This window comes from Ranitomeya variabilis, chromosome 5, assembly GCF_051348905.1.
Source record: "Ranitomeya variabilis isolate aRanVar5 chromosome 5, aRanVar5.hap1, whole genome shotgun sequence".
NCBI lineage: Eukaryota > Metazoa > Chordata > Amphibia > Anura > Dendrobatidae > Ranitomeya > Ranitomeya variabilis.
Window position 1 is genome coordinate 415,900,717 of NC_135236.1, and position 16,966 is coordinate 415,917,682.

General features: G+C 44.8%; 1 protein-coding gene across 1 annotated transcript in view; it reads right to left on the bottom strand.

Moving 5' to 3' along the window:
* The window catches only part of LEMD3 (LEM domain containing 3), a 153,178-nt gene that overhangs the window by 32,559 nt on the left and 103,653 nt on the right, over window positions 1-16,966 (bottom strand). The window contains exons 7-8 of the mRNA XM_077265196.1: window positions 12,868-12,969; window positions 10,820-10,922 (exon numbers count right to left, since the gene is read on the bottom strand). Coding sequence (XP_077121311.1) covers window positions 10,820-10,922; window positions 12,868-12,969 — 205 coding nt within the window. The remainder of the gene's footprint in view (window positions 1-10,819; window positions 10,923-12,867; window positions 12,970-16,966) is intronic.

Here is a 16,966-nt window from a genome sequence, read left to right on the forward strand (position 1 = left end):
ATTTTAGTGAATACCCGAGGGGCCACCGCAACACCAAAGGGGAGTGCCCTGTATTGGAAGTGTCTTATTGATTCTCCTAAGAGGACTGCAACTCTTAGATAACACTGGTGATCTACGTGTATGGGGACGTGATAATACGCGTCTTTCAGATCCAAGACGACCATAAAGCACCCGCCAAACAATAACTTTATTGCAGACTTGACCGATTCCATTTTAAATGACGGGATCCACAAAAAACTATTTAGGCCTTTCAGGTTTATAATTGTGCGAAAAGTGTTATCTGGCTTCTTAATCAAGAAGAGGGGAGAATAGAATCCTTTACCCCTCTGTATTTCAGGAACCTCCACCAAAACGCCTTTCTGTTGGAGTTCCTGGACCTCACTCTCTAACGCCAGCTGTTCTGTGGAGGAAGAACGCAATGGTGTTACCAGAAACCTGTCGTCAGGAGTGAATCGAAAGTCAAACTTTAAACCAGACTCCACAATGTTCAAGACCCACGGGCTATTGGATATAGTACGCCATGCCGGATAGAAGGCTAGAAGCCTGCCTCCTACCCGGTCCGCCAGTCATTGTGGCTTCCTGTTGTCTCTAAAGGAGCTAAACATGTAGCCTCTACCTTTCTTTTTGTTGGCATCATATCTGGATCTTTCTCTATTTGGTCTTGTTCGATCAAACCACCTCCTATTAGTGCCTCTTCTGTAAGAAGACCTACCGAGGTAGGGAAACCGTTTCTTACTGTCTCCCGCTTTTTCTAATAATTCGTCCAGAACCGGACCGAATAGGTGTTCTCCCACACACGGGATGTTGCACAATTTGGATCTGGCCTGCATGTCTCCTTGCCAACATTTCAGCCAGATTGCTCTACGGGCTGAATTAGAGAGCGCGGCCGACCTAGCCGCCAATTTAACTGAGTCCGCTGAAGCGTCAGCAAGGTAAGCCGCAGCGCCCTGAATCATAGAGAGGGAGGATAATATTTCATCTCTCGGCGTTTTGTCCTTCAGCTGACTCTCCAGGCTATCCAACCACACCATCATAGACCGTGCCGTGCAGGTGGCAGCGATTGATGGTCTGAGAGCCCCTGCTGAAGTTTCCCAGGCTCCTTTGAGAAACACATCTGCCCTCCTGTCCAGTGGATCCTTTAAAGTACCAAGATCCTCAAACGGTAGAGAGGACTTTTTTGAAGCCTTGGCAACAGCCGCATCAAGCTTCGGGGCTTTATCCCACGTGGCCGAAGCAGACTCCTCGAACGGATACTTCCGTTTGAAGGATGGAGGAAGAGAACCTTTTCTTTCCGGTTTTTTCCATTCTCTGGAAATTAGGGCGCTAACTTTCTCCACTACCGGAAAGCATCGGCGGGATTTACAGTCCAGACCTCGGAACATGACATCCTGCATGGATCTCTCTGGTGTCGTCTGCTCAATCCCAATTGTATTATTTACCGCTTTAACTAGGCGGTCTATGCGGTCAAAAGAAAAACAAGAATGTTCGTATTCAGAACCTGAGGAGGATACTGACGAGAGAGAGACTTCCGACTTCAGATCTCCTAAGTCACTATCCTCATGTGAACTTGGGGATCCAGGGTCTGTTATTTTAGACCCCCTATGAGATTGAGATCTTGTAGAGCTTCTAATCTCCTGTCTAACAATCTGTCTTAGACTAGAAGCGAAATCTGGTGTTTCTTCCGCTATTAGACGCTGGATACACGGACCACATAGTCTCTTAACGTATTCGTCAGGGAGAGGAATACCACATTCTGCACATTCCTTGTGCTTGGATTTAGAGGACCGCTTTTTTCCCTGATGTAAAAAGAGGGAATAAGGAGGGACACCAATCACTAAGTGAACTTTCACGATGATCACTTACCCCTACAGTGTCCAAATGGTACCGAAGATTGCGGGGGGACCCTCTCCACCGAAACAATATCCATCCGGCTCGAGGACTTTCCGGCTTTATCAGATTGATCAGCTTTACCTCCAGGACGACTACTGCCACTAGAACGTCGCTGGGTGTTCGCTGCATGGGGCTTCTCCAGGGTTAAACACTGCTGCGCAGAAGGCAACTGGTCCTGCTCCTGAGACTCCATTGTAACAATGGACATGAAGCATGAAGCAGCCATCATTGAATTCTTAAATAGCCGGCCCCCTAAAGGTACCTCCCCCTGATGGGGGACAGCCGGCCAATTCCGGTGAACTGCCTGGTACAATCTGGTGTGTGGGAGGCCCCTCCCCTTCCAAGACCCCCGCCAATGGCACTACGATCCTCGTCCGGAAGCAGCGCCGCCCGAAATATCCGAAAAATCCCCGCACGCCGACTATACAAAAGAGACCGACGGGCGCCGCCATGTTTCCCCCAGCGCGACGCACTGCGCATGTGCCGAGCGTCATTGCCTGCTGCCGAATTAAGCCCCGCCCCCCTATGCGCGTCACCTCCGGTGCGACGCTTCCTGGACGCTGGAAGCAGCGCTCGTGCTGCTTAGGATGCCGGTGAAGAGGGAACGCTCCAGCGCAGTGCCGGCAGTAAGAGTACCGCTGCCGCGCTGTGTGTGTTGTTTAGACGCCGATGAGAGGGGACGCTCCAAGTGTAGTGCCGGCCGTAAGAGTACCGCTGCTGCGATGTGGGTACCGTTTAGAACGCCGGTGAGAGGGGACGCCAGGGAATGGAGGGCCTCCCACAGTATACTCACGCGTACCTGGCGATGGGACACCCCTGGAGACAGCACTCCCCCTGAAGGCTGCTCCTGCCGTGCTGTTGCCTACCCCCACAGCCCTCTGTGGTGCGGCACTTCCAGCGTCGCGATCAACACCGGGGAAGGGGCCATCCCGCCTCCAGGATCGGTGAGTCGGACCTGGGTCAAAATTTCTTCGCCTTTCTTCCAAAGGCCTCTGCAGGGTCCCCTGTCAGGGACAGGAAACCAACTGATGCGGGAGAGAGGTGCCGCCCTTTTATCTCTGTAGGTTTCCTGTCCCTGAAGGGCGGATCCCCTCTCTCGTTAGTGCTGTCATGACGACTGAATAAAATAAAGGTTATACTCACCTCAGCGGCGTCCGTTCCTAATGCTGTGTGTTCAGGACCTTCCATTGACGTAGCGGTCACGTGACCGCGACGTCATCACAGGTCCTTCACACACACCTCGGAAGCCTCTGAGAAGGTCGGGCCGCCAGAAGGCGAGTATATCGCTATTTTTTATTTTAATTCTTTTTTTTTACCACTTAGGCTTCTTTCACACTAGCGTCGGGCTCGTTGTCGTTGTCTCCGCCGCACAACGGGTGCAGCGGATGCATTTTTCCAGCGCAACCGCTGCCCCATTGTGAGGTGCGGGGAAGTGCGGGGAGGTGGGGGCGGAGTTCCGGCCGCGCATGCGCCGTCGGAAAAAGCGGACCGTCGGGAGCAAAAAACGTTACATGTAAAGTTTTTTGGTCCCGACGGTCCGCCACAGCACGGCGCAACCGTCGCACGACGGTTGCGACGTGTGGCAATGCGTCGCAAATGCGTCGCTAATGTTAGTCAATGCTGAAAAAAAACGCATCCTGCAAGCACTTTTGCAGGATGCGTTTTTTCGGCAAAACGACGCATTTGCGACATATTGCAGTTAACGCTAGTGTGAAAGTAGCCTTATATGGTGCCCAGTCCGTGGAGGAGAGTCTCCTCTCCTCCACCCTGGGTACCAACCGCACTTGATCTGCTTACTTCCCCCGCATGGTGTGCACAGCCCCGTGCGGGAAGTAAGCAGATCAATGCACTCCTATGTGTGCAGAATCGCCGCGATTCCGCAATTTTAACCCCTTTCTGCCATTGGACGTACTATTCCGTCCATGTGGGGTGGGCCCTAATTCCCAAGGACGGAATAGTACGTCCAGCACGATCGGCCGCGCTCACGGGGGGAGCGCGGCCGAGTGTCAGCTGCCTATCGCAGCTGACATCCGGCACTATGTGCCAGGAGCGGTCACGGACCGCCCCCGGCACATTAACCCCCGGCACACCGCGATCAAACATGATCGCGGTGTGCCGGCGGTACAGGGAAGCATCGCGCAGGGAGGGGGCTCCCTGCGTGCTTCCCTGAGACCCCCGGAGCAACGCGATGTGATCGCGTTGCTGCGAGGGTCTCCTACCTCCTATCCCTGCAGGCCCCGGACCCAAAATGGCCGCGGGGCTGCATCCGAGTCCTGCAGGGATTACCTCCGGGTGCAGAGCAGGCTGCAGATGAAAGCTGCAGCCTGCACGGCTGTAAGTGAGATCGGTGATCTCACAGAGTGCTGTGCACCCTGTCAGATCACCGATCTGTAATGTCCCCCCATGGGACAAAGTAAAAAAGTAAAAAAAAAAAATTCCCACATGTGTAAAAAAAAAAAAAAAAAAAATTCCTAAATAAAGAAAAACTACATATATTATTCCCATAAATACATTCCTTTATCTAAATATAAAAAACCAAACAATAAAAGTACACATTTAGTATCGCCGCGTCCGTAACGACCCCACCTATAAAACTATATCACTAGTTAACCCCTTCAGTGAACACCGTAAAAAAAAAAAAAAAAAAACGAGGCAAAAAACGCTTTATTCTCATACCGCCAAACAAAAACTGCAATAACACGCGATCAAAAAGACGGATATAAATAACCATGGTACCACTGCAAACGTCATCTTGTCCCGCAAAAAACGAGCCGCCATATAGCATCATCAGCAAAAAAATAAAAAAGTTATAGTCCTCAGAATAAAGCGATTCCAAAATAATTATTTTTTCTATAAAATAGTTTTTATCGTATAAAAGCGCCAAAACATAAAAAAATGATAGAAATGAGATATCGCTCTAATCGTACTGGCCCGAAGAATAAAACTGCTTTATCAATTTTACCAAACGCGGAACGGTATAAACGCCTCCCCCAAAAGAAATTCATGAATAGCTGGTTTTTGGTCATTCTGCCTCACAAAAATCGGAATAAAAAGCGATCAAAAAATCTCCCGTGCCCGAACATGTTACCAATAAAAACGTCAACTCATTCCGCAAAAAACAAGATCTCACATGACTCTGTGGACTCAAATATGGAAAAATTATAGCTCTCAAAATGTGGTAACGCAAAAAATATTTTTTGCAATAAAAAGCTTCTTTCAGTGTGTGACAGCTGCCAATCATAAAAATCCGCTAAAAAACCCGCTATAAAAGTAAATCAAACCCCCCTTCATCACCCCCTTAGTTAGGGAAAAATAAAAAAATTTAAAAAATGTATTTATTTCCATTTTACCATTAGGGTTAGGGCTAGGGTTAGGGTTGGGGTTAGGGTTGGGGCTAGGGTTAGGGTTGGGGCTAAAGTTAGGGTTTGGATTACATCTACGGTTGGGAATAGGGTTGGGATTAGGGTTAGGGGTGTGTCTGGGTTAGAGGTGTGGTTAGGGTTACCGTTGGGATTAGGGGTTTGATTGGATTAGGGTTTCAGTTATAATTGGGGGGTTTCCACTGTTTAGGCACATCAGGGGCTCTCCAAACGCGACATGGCGTCCGATCTCAATTTCAGCCAATTCTGCGTTGAAAAAGTAAAACAGTGCTCCTTCCCTTCCGAGCTCTCCCGTGCGCCCAAACAGGGGTTTACCCCAACATATGGGGTATCAGCATACTCGGAACACATTGGAGAACTTTTGGGGTCCAATTTCTCCTGTTACCCTTGGGAAAATACAAAACTGGGGGCTAAAAAATAATTTTTGTGGAAAAAAAATATTTTTTATTTGCATGGCTCTGCGTTATAAACTGTAGTGAAACAATTGGGGGTTCAAAGCTCTCACAACACATCTAGATGAGTTCATTAGGGGGTCTACTTTCCAAAATGGTGTCACTTGTGGGGGGTTTCTACTGTTTAGGTACATTAGGGCTCTGCAAACGCAATGTGACGCCTGCAGACCATTCCATCTAAGTCTGCATTCAAAATGGCGCTCCATCCCTTCTGAGCCCTCCCATGCGCCCAAACAGTGGTTCCCCCCCACATATGGGGTATCAGCATACTCAGGAGAAATTGGACCCCAAAAGTTGTTCTCCAATTTGTCCTGTTACCCTCGGGAAAAAACAAAACTGGGGGCTAAAAAATAATTTTTGTGGGAAAAAATGTTTGTTTTATTTTTACGGCTCTGCATTATAAACTTCTGTGAAGCAGTTGGTGGGTCAAAGTGCTCACTACACCTCTAGATAAGTTCCTTAGGGGGTCTACTTTCCAAAATGGTGTCACTTGTGGGGGGGTTTCAATGTTTAGGCACATCAGTGGCTCTCCAAACGCAACATGGCGTCCCATCTCAATTCCTGTCAATTTTGCAGTGAAAAGTCAAATGACGCTCCTTCGCTTCCGAGCTCTGTCATGCGCCCAAACAGTGGTTTACCCCCACATATGGGGTATCGGCGTACTCAGGACAAATTGTACAACATCTTTTGGGGTCCATTTTCTCCTGTTACCCTTGGTAAAATAAAACAAATTGGAGCTGAAGTAAATTTTGTGTGAAAAAAAAGTTAAATGCTCATTTTTATTTAAACATTCCAAAAATTCCTGTGAAACACCTGAAGGGTTAATAAACTTCTTGAATGTGGTTTTGAGCACCTTGAGGGGTGCAGTTTTTAGAATGGTGTCACACTTGGGCATTTTCTATCATATAGACCCCTCAAAATTACTTAAAATGAGATGTGGTCCCTAAAAAAAAAAAATGGTGTTGTGAAAATGAGAAATTGCTGGTCAAATTTTAACCCTTATAACTCCCTAACAAAAAAAAAAATTTTGGTTCCAAAATTGTGCTAAAGTAGACATGTGGGAAATGTTACTTAAGTATTTTGTGTGACATATCACTGATTTATTTGCATAAAAATTCAAAGTTGAAAAATTGCGAAATTTTCAAAACGCAGGTAATATCAAAGAAATTTTACCACTATCATGAAGTACAATATGTCACGAGAAAACAGTGTCAGAATCACCGGGATCCGTTGAAGCGTTCCAGAGTTATAACCTCATAAAGGGACAGTGGTCAGAATTGTAAAAATTGGCCCGGTCCATAACGTGCAAACCACCCTTGGGGGTGAAGGGGTTAATGAACATGCTGCGTTTTTTTCTGGATTGCGATTCCGCTCAGGAAAAAGATGCAGCATGTGCACAAAAAATGCGGATTGCAATCTGTTACATAGGATGCTTAATGTTAGCGGTTTTTTTCGCGGGTTTTATAGCGTTTTTATAGCGAAAAACCGCGAAAAAAACGCAAAAAATCTGCTACGTGTGCACACAGCCTGAGTCTGTTTTTTCGTGACACATTATACTTTATGATAATGGTAAATTTAGGTCAATATGTTTAGTGTTTATTTATAAAAAATATCAAAAATTTGAGAAAAATGTTAAAAAATTAGCAATTTTCAAAATTTGAATGATTATCCCTTTAATCCAGATGGTCATACCACAGCAAAACATTAATAAATAACATTTCCCACATGTCTGCTTTACATCAGCACCATTTGTAAAATGTTATTTTTATTTTGTTAGCATTTTAGGAGGTTTAAAAATGTAGCAGTAATTTTTCATTTGTTCAAGGAAATTTACAAAATTTATTTTTTTAGGGACTTATCCATGTTTGAAGTGACTTTAGGGGTCCCATATATTGGAAAACCCTCAAAAGTGATACCATTTTAAAAACAGCACACCCTAACATTGAAAACTGCAGTCAGGTAGTTCATTAACTCTTCAGGTGCTTTACAGGAATTCATGCAAAGTGGCATGACAGAAATGAAAATGTGTATTTTTACCACCTAAATGTTGCTAACTTCTGAACAGGTTACAACAGCTGTCAGACTGTAAGGCCGCTATGTGGTCGTGAATTGCCATCGCAACCACACAATCATGATCTGAGGGCACCAATTTGGATAGAGGAAGCCCTCACACTCTTAACCGTTTATAATGATGTAGTCACTATTGACAGCAGCATCTAAGGGCTTAAAGGGAACCTATCACCCCGTTTTTTTCGGTATGAGATAAAAATACTGTTAAATAGGGCCTGAGCTGTGCATTACAATAGTGTAGTTTGTGGACCCCGATTCCCCACCTATGCTGCCGAAATACGTTACCAAAGTAGCCGTTTTCGCCTGTCAATCAGGCTGGTCAGGTCGGATGGGCGTGGCTTCTTCCCCCAGATATTGCGTAGTTTTCCGTTGGTGGCGTAGTGGTGTGCGCATGTCCAAGGTCCCCAATCCTGCACGGGGGGGTGAAAATAGCAGCGATGTCCGTTATTCCATTGGTGGTCGGTGGGCGCGGCCATCTTCCTTTGGCCGCGCGTGCGCAAAAGCGGCGCTCTGCTGGCCGCGGCTTCAGGAAAATGGCCGCGGGATGCCGCGCGTGCGCAGATGGAGATCGCGGCGGCCATTTTCCTGAAGCCGCGGCCAGCAGAGCGCCGCTTCTGCGCACGCGCGGCCAAAGGAAGATGGCCGCGCCCACCGACCACCAATGGAATAACGGACATCGCTGCTATTTTCACCCCCCCGTGCAGGATTGGGGACGTTGGACATGCGCACACCACTACGCCACCAACGGAAAACTACGCAATATCTGGGGGAAGAAGCCACGCCCATCCGACCTGACCAGCCTGATTGACAGGCGAAAATGACTACTTTGGTAACGTATTTCGGCAGCATAGGTGGGGAATCGGGGTCCACAAACTACACTATTGTAATGCACAGCTCAGGCCATATTTAACAGTATTTTTATCTCATACCGAAAAAAACGGGGTGATAGGTTCCCTTTAAACAGATATAGACAGTGCAAACACTGATCGTGGCTGATGCAGCAAGTTGTCAGCTATAGTAGACAGCCAACAGCTGCTGGATTGTCATCTGGGGAGGCTATTCTCATATCAGGTCCGTTAAAAGACGTATTGGCGGTCATTAAGGGGTTAAAGTGCTTACCACACATCTAGATAAGTTCATTAGGGGGGTCTACTTTCCAAAATGGTGTCACTTGTGCCTAAACAGATCAGGGGCTCTCCAAAAGCGACATGGCGTTTAATCTCAATTCCAACCAATTTTGCATTGAAAAGTCAAATGGTGCTCCTTCCCTTCCGAGCTCTGCGATGCGCCCAAACAGTGGTTTACCCCCCACATATGGGGTATCGGCGTACTTAGGACAAATTGTACAACAACTTTTGTGGTCCAATTTCTCCTCGTAAAAAAACAAATTGGATTTGAAGTAAATGCTTTGTGAAAAGTTAGTGGTTTTTTTGTTTGTTTTTTTCTTGAACATTCCAAAAATTCCTGTGAAGCACCTGAAGGGTTAATAGACTGCTTAAATGTGGTTTTGAGCACCTTGAGGGGTGCAGTTTTTAGAATGGTGTAACTGTTTGGTATTTTCTATCTTATAGACCCCTCAAATTGACTTCAAATGTGATGTCAAAAAAAAAAAAAAAAAAAAAAAAGTGTTGTAAAAATGTGAAATCGCTGGTCACCTTTTAATCCTTAACTCCCTAACAAAATAATTTTGGTTCCAAAATTGTGCTGATGTAAAGTAGACATGTGGGAAATGTTACTTATTAAGTATTTTGTGACATATCTGTGATTTAAGGGCATGAAAATTCAAAGTTGGTAAATTGCGAAATTTTCAACATTTTCGCCAAATTTCCGTTTTTTTTTCCCTCCACAAATAAACGCAAGTAATATCAAAGAAATGAAATTTTACCACTATTATGAAGTACAATATGTCCCAAGAAAATGTCAGAATCACCGGGATCCGTTGAAGCGTTTTAGAGTTATAACCTCACAAAGGGACAGTGGTCATAATTGTAAAAAATGGCCCGGTCCATAACGTGCAAACCACCCTTGGGGGTAAAGGGGTTAAAGATAGGTACGCAGGACGCATGCAGAAGTAGGCGGACCTAAACGGAAGTGTGGAAGCAGGCGGAGCTTCAGGGAGGAAGTATGCAGCCGTCCGCAAAGCCCTGGTACGCAAGTGTGAATGCAGCCTTAGTCTCCTGTGCTGCTTGGTCCCGGAAGGCAGCTTTTCAGAGTCAAACATGCCTAGCTGAAGCCAGTGTCCGATACACGCAAAATGTATCAGCCGCCAGGTTCCCGTTAATCCTTTCCCATTTGAGGACATTTTCATTTGTGTGCTTTTCTGTTTCTCCCCCTCCCCAATCAAGAGCTGCAACTTTTTTTTTCCCCACCAACACAGCATTTTTTTGTTGCCCAATCATAAGCAGACCAATACTAAATAGGTAAAAACACAAGCCCACCATAGCATCAAGCAAGTTTCTTAGTGTGCAAGACTCCGACAACTCTGATCTCCTCGTCTAACAATTCTGAGTCAGTGATGGGGAAGGGGTAGTACATCAGAGTTTAGCAGCATCAAGTTACAAACTGCCTTATCAGCTCTATTCCTCTGCCAACATGGTCGCCTGCTGTACTGGGCGTATTCTCCACCTGGCTGTGTGTCATTACAACTCACACATTGGAAAATCTACTCTAAGCTTTAACGGGGACATGTTCTTTCCTTTGAGTGTTGTTGCCCGCTTATGACCGGTAGGCACACCCCCAGTGAATGATCCAAGTCACCTGGACTTGAAAACTCATTAGGGGACAAACTTTTCCAATATCTCAAGAGGTGAAGGAAAATAAAAAAAAAAAAAAGTTTTTTGCTTGACCATTGGGACCCCTAATGATCCAGAACTCTACTTTATCCAAGCATGTGCTTTGCTCCATATGTTAAGATCCCAGGAACACAGTTATTTTTTAGTTATTGATGTCAATTGTACAAATTAACTGGCATCACGTGTGCATGCTTGATTTCATAATTTCACCATAAGATCAAAACCAGTAACATACCTGTCGCATGGAGGTATCAAAGAATCTCTCACATGGGGGATTGGTGTATACGGCTCTAGTTCTTTGTTTTCTTGGCAAGCTTCATTGTGACTTTTTAACACATCTGAAGGCACAATGACATGTTACTTGTAACAAGCTTTATAAATGTAATGGTATATGGCATATACAGTGGGGAAAATAAGTATTTGATACACTGCTGATTTTGCAAGTGCAAGTTATCCCACCTACAAAGAATGGAGAGGTCTAATTTTTACCATAGGTACACTTCAACTGAGAATCTTTTAGAAAAAAAAAAAAAATCCAGAAAATCACATTGTAGGAATTTTAACCCCTTTCCGACATCAGGTGTAGTAGTACACAGATGTCGGACTCCCTCCCTATGGTGTGGGCTCCTGCGCTGAGCCCACATCTCTTCCGGCCCATGTCAGCCGTTTTGAACAGCTGAAATGTGCCTCTAACAGCCGAGGGTGGAATCACGATCCACCTGCTGCTGTTAACTAGTTAAATGCTGCTGTCAATCTCTGACAGCGGCATTTAATGTGCGCTTCCGGCAAACACGCCAGAAATCCCACCCATCGGTGACCCAGTCACATGATCGCAGGTCACTGATGGTTTGGCATGAAAATCAGAGGTCTCCAGCTGACCTCTATGCTTGTTACTGCCAGATTACTATGAGCACCGCCCGATGATCGTCGCTCATAGCAAGTGAGCAATTCTGCTACATTCAGGCGATCTGATCATCGCCTGTATGTAGCAGAGCCAATCAGATTATGGCAGCTTCTAGTCTCCCATGGAGACTATTGAAGCATGCCAAAAAGTAAAAAAAAAGTTTAAAAATATTAAAAAAAAAAATAAAAAATTAAAAAAGTTCAAATCACACCAGAAATACGTTTTTGGATGCCGCAGCATTGCATTAAAATGCAGTAACGGGCGATAAAAAGATCATATCTGCACCAAAATGGTATCATTAAAAACATCAGCTCGGCGCACAAAAAATAAGCCCTCACCCAGCCCCAGATAAAATGGTGCACTTTTTCTTTTTAAACTTTGGAATTTTTTTTATCAATTAAATTAAAAAGAACCTAGACATGTTTGGTGTCTATGAACTCGTAATGACCCGGAGAATCAATGGCAGGTCATGTTTAGCATTTAGTGATTTAGTGAATATGGTAAAAAAAAAAAAAATTAAAAAACACTGAGATTGCACTTTGCAATTGGAATTTTTTTTACCCCATTTTCCATTACACAATCTGTTAAAACCAAAAGGTGGCGTTCAAAAGTACAAGTCGTCATGCAAAAAACATGCCCTTACATGGTCATTTTGACCCAAAAAAAAAAAAAAGTTATGGCTCTAGGAAGAAGGGGAGCAAAAAATGAAAATGCAAAACAAAAAATTGCCTCTGGTCATTAAGGGGTTAAATAATTTAATTGCATTTTGCATGAAATAAGTATTTGACAAGAATTCTGGCTCTCAGTTTCTTTTTATGAAGCCCTCCTCCTCTGCACTCATCACCTGTATTAATTGCACGTGTCCAAACTCACACTATAACCTCTCCACCATGGCCAATACCAAAGAGTTGTCTAAGGACACCAGGGACAAAATTGCAGACCTGCACAAGGCTGATATACTTATATTTCCCATTACATTAGTAATTAAATACCATATGCACAGTCAAAATGGACATAGGCATTACAGAAATAAAAGTGCAATAAACAACTGCAATATATTTGTACTATATGTGAAATTCCTTCTAACTTTTCATGCGTCCAAGACATTCATTTTAGGACACTGGCTTGGTGTGGTTTTTTAATACAACTACTTGAGGGGGAAAACCCAAATACCTCCAAGTCCACAGGTGAGAAATGTCAGCTGTATTCACATGTCAACTATAAAATAGTCCTTGCAGCATTGAAAGGAATACTAATATTCCATTAATCTGTATTTTTATTCCATAGCTAGTTTACTTGTTGAGCCAATTATAAAACATTCAATAGATACGGATTAAAATGTGTACAAGTACAGCAAAATCTTGTATAACAATACTAACCAATAATTTTCACCACAAGGTCATACATTTGCTTTGTTTCCTCTTCCTCTTTTTTCCAGTGGTATCGCATATACTGAAGAGCTCCAAATACCCCAGCAACACCTTCACAAATATAGAAAAGAAAGTAATTAAATGTTCAATGCCACCATTCACTGAATAATGGGGTTTGACAAAATGCTGAAAAAAAAAAAAAAAGTCTTAAGTTCAGTCTATATATGAGCTTCACATGAGAACCAAGATGGCAGTGATGCATGTCTCCAGTGGGCACATGGCTGTCATATTAACCCATCTGTGCCCCATGATAGAGATCTGAGCCCCATGATAGAGATCTGAGCATATTCATAGGATGCGGAATAAAATGATACCACGACATCTGCAATCTGATGTCCTATTCCAGGGAAATCCACTTTCTTATTTGTAAATTAAGTCTTCCAGGCTATGGGGAAGATGTCTTCCTCCTTTAAAAGGGAACCTGTCACCAGGTATGAGTAATACGAGTTACGGCCACCCCCTTTCAGGGCTTATAGACAGCATTCTATAATGCGGTGTATAAGCCTCTGATCCGACCTGTAAGAGAAGAAAAATAAGTTATACTCACCTACAAGGTGGTCCGGTCCGATGCGTGTCACTGTTCTTGGTCCAGCGCCTCACATCTTACAATCCACATCCTCCTGCTTGCTTCATGTGGATGACATGTCCCTGCGTCATCCACACAGGCTCCCCAGAATTGCGATCCTGCGCAGGCGTAGTTCTCTGTCCTGTTGAGGGCAGAGCAAAGTACTTCAGTGCGCAGGTGCCAGGAAAGGTCAGAGAGACCCAGAGCCTACGCACTGCAGGACTGACCCCGCAGGTGAGTATAATATTTATATTTCTTCTCCTACAGGTCAGATCGGGGGCTTGTATACAGCATTTTAGAATGCTGTAGACAAGCCCTGAAAGGCGGTGGCCGTAACTCGTATCGGCCAAACCTGATGACAGGTTCACTTTAACATAATCTTGTGGGTGTTATCTGTGAGACAAGTAAGGGTACCGTCACACAGTGCCATTTTCATCGCTACGACGGCACGATTCGTGACGTTGCAGCGTCGTATACTGCGGTCACACGTTGCAATACACGGCGCTGGAGCGATAATTTCATGACGTATTTGCGATGTAGAAGCCGTTGGTTACTGTGTGCACATCGTATACAACCTGCGTCACACAATGCAATCATGCCGCCACAGCGGGACACTAGACGACGAAAGAAAGTTTCAAACGATCTGCTACGACGTACGATTCTCAGCGGGGATCCGGATCGCAGTAGCGTGTCAGACACAGCGATATCGTAAATGCATCGCTGGAACGTCACGAATCGTGCCGTTGTAGCGATCAAAATTGCACTGTGTGACGGTACCCTAACAGAAGAGGACAAATAAAATGTGTCTTCTCGGAAACACTTGCAGCTCTGAGCTCTGCTGTAATGCAACATTGTGCCTGCCAGATGGAAACAGAGGAACCTGCAGATGTGTCAGTGATACCCACACAGTTCTGTAGTGAGCGGCCATTACACATCACACTAGCAACACCCTCTCCATGTAAAATAAGCTCTGGAGGCAGCGATATCTTCCAGGCAGTGTCCTCCCCAGAGCCCAGAGCCTGCAAGTGGCCATTTATATAAATTGAGACGATTTAAACAAGCACATTGGCTCAGTGGTTAGCTCTGCAGCCTTGCAGCACTGGGGTCCAGGGTTCATATCCCACCAAGGACAACATTTGAAAGGTATGTTCTCAAGTTAGTGTGGGTTTCCTACGGGTACTCCGGTTTCCTCCCACACTCAAAAGACATACCGAGAGGGAATTTAGATTGTGAGCCCCATTGGGAACAACTATGATAATGTATCTAAACCTCTGCAGAATATGATCGCACTATAAGCAAAGCATAATAAAAACAAGGCATCTGATAGGATAACTAGAAGGTAACTTCAGCAGTCTCACCACATTTGACAGATCAATATGGGCTTACAGGTTATAGATAGCCTATATAAAAGGCAGTAAAATTAGGACGAGCATCTCCTTTATGTAGCTGGCTGCACTGCTGCTTCTGGCCAAAATCTGACCAAACACCGCTTTTGACTGCTGTTGGCTCAGGTCTGAAGTAATCCGCTTGCTCTGCCCTACCCGTTTTCTCATATTAGTGTTAGGGTGTATGCACATTGTAAAGTATTTGTTGCAGACATTTCTGCATCAAAAAAGGGGCATTAGTCCTATCCGTAATTGTATTTCCAGAAGTCCATCATGACAGCGCCACCAGGAAGTTAGATTTTCTGATCCTCGATAGTGACATGAACACAGGAGAGGTTCAACAGCACCTCCCACCATTGATCTTTTCAAGTTCCACACCAGGATAGAGGCAACGTTATTCATTGAACTTAGTTCTACATAGGTTTATCTTACATAGCAGAAATGAATCCGTGGGGTGGGAAATATGAGGGGTGATGTCATGGACTCCTGGAAATAATCATTAGCACCAATTCCCCTTTCCAGGACGTCCCTCCTGAGAGCACCACCAGATGCAGTACCTGATAACAGACTTTCTTTGGGAGAAAAGTCTCTTTGGTTTGACAATGTCCAGCTTATAATTCTTGCAGAAAGTGCTCAGATTTGACCATGTTGCTGCTCTGCAGATCTGGTCTACAGAGGCCCCTGCTCATTAGGCCCATGAAGTAGAGATTTCTCTAGTTGAATGGGCTCCGACGTTCTCATGAGTTTTACCCCCTCAGAAGAGTAGGCTATGCCAATTGAAGATTTAATCCACCTTGCCTCTATAGACTTTCTTCTGTTCTTGCCCCCGAATTGACTCGAGGTTATAATCTATTCGCCACTCCTAAGAGATCATGTATTGTAAAACAGTTTTACATTCAGGCAGAGACCTGAACACTCCTGATTTCCATGGTTCTGTCAGAAAAAGAGCAAAACGATTGTTTCCTATGAAAAGTCATCACTATTTTGGGTAGGAATGCTGGATCCATTCCAAGAATGATGCAGTCCTCAACACCACCAAGAAAGGGATCTCTGATGGACAAGGCCTGAATTTTCCCATGCACTTCGCAGTCATAATAGCCACCAGGAAGACAGTTTTAAGGGATCGGGATCTTATACTTTCATCCTCCAAAAGGCTTGTATGGGGGTCTACAGTGTATGTAGAAATACATGCAGACGCACGCTCCGGTCCCAAGTGCCGGCGGCAGTGCTGGGTATTGAGGCGCTGGTTTCTCGCATTGCACTCGCAAGTGTGACTCCGGCCTAAGGCGGATATCTGGACCTTCAGTGTACTGGGTCTTAGTCATTTGTCATATCCTGACAGTAGAAGTCTAGGACCCTTGGGATACAGGCTGACAGATGTAAAAATTTCAGTTCCAGGGACAAGTATACCATCAGAATGTGGAAGTAGTGTCTTGACGGTAGGATGACGGACTCACCAGAGCCATCTCTCAGAAGGGAGAACCAGAATGGAGCTATTAGAATTTCTCTGACCTATTTATTTATTTCCCTAACCTCCCTCCCAAAGTTAACAAAAAATTCATTAAAAAATTATTGGAAAAAAAAATTACTCTGACCTGATCTTTCCAAATCTTCCATAGTACCCCTGGGATCCATGGAAGTGGCAGGAAGGCATAAGCCAGATCCATGTCCCAACTCTGGAACAAGGGGGTCTATTCCATCAGGATTGTCCCCTGGTTTATCAGGGATTCTCACCACATTTGACCTATCTTAACTTTATATGGGCACAGTTTATAGACAGCTGAAAAAATGTCCTACCTGTATGCCCTTGCTGACAAATCATCTTACCACTTTATATAAATGATCTCTTCCAGGCTCTGAAGAGGATGTTGTCTGAAAAAGATAACCAGCTCTGGAGGACGGGTTTTAAATTGGGGGGGGGGGGTTAACAGTGTGATGTGTAGTGGCCACGCTCTGCATCACACTGCAGAGTTATGTCTGATTATAACTGACTAGTTGTGAGGAACATGCTCGGATAATGTGTTAAGAGTGTCTTGTTTTGCATTGGTGGTCAGCCGCAACACATGCAGGGATTGACTGTTCGGCAATCCCCTCATGT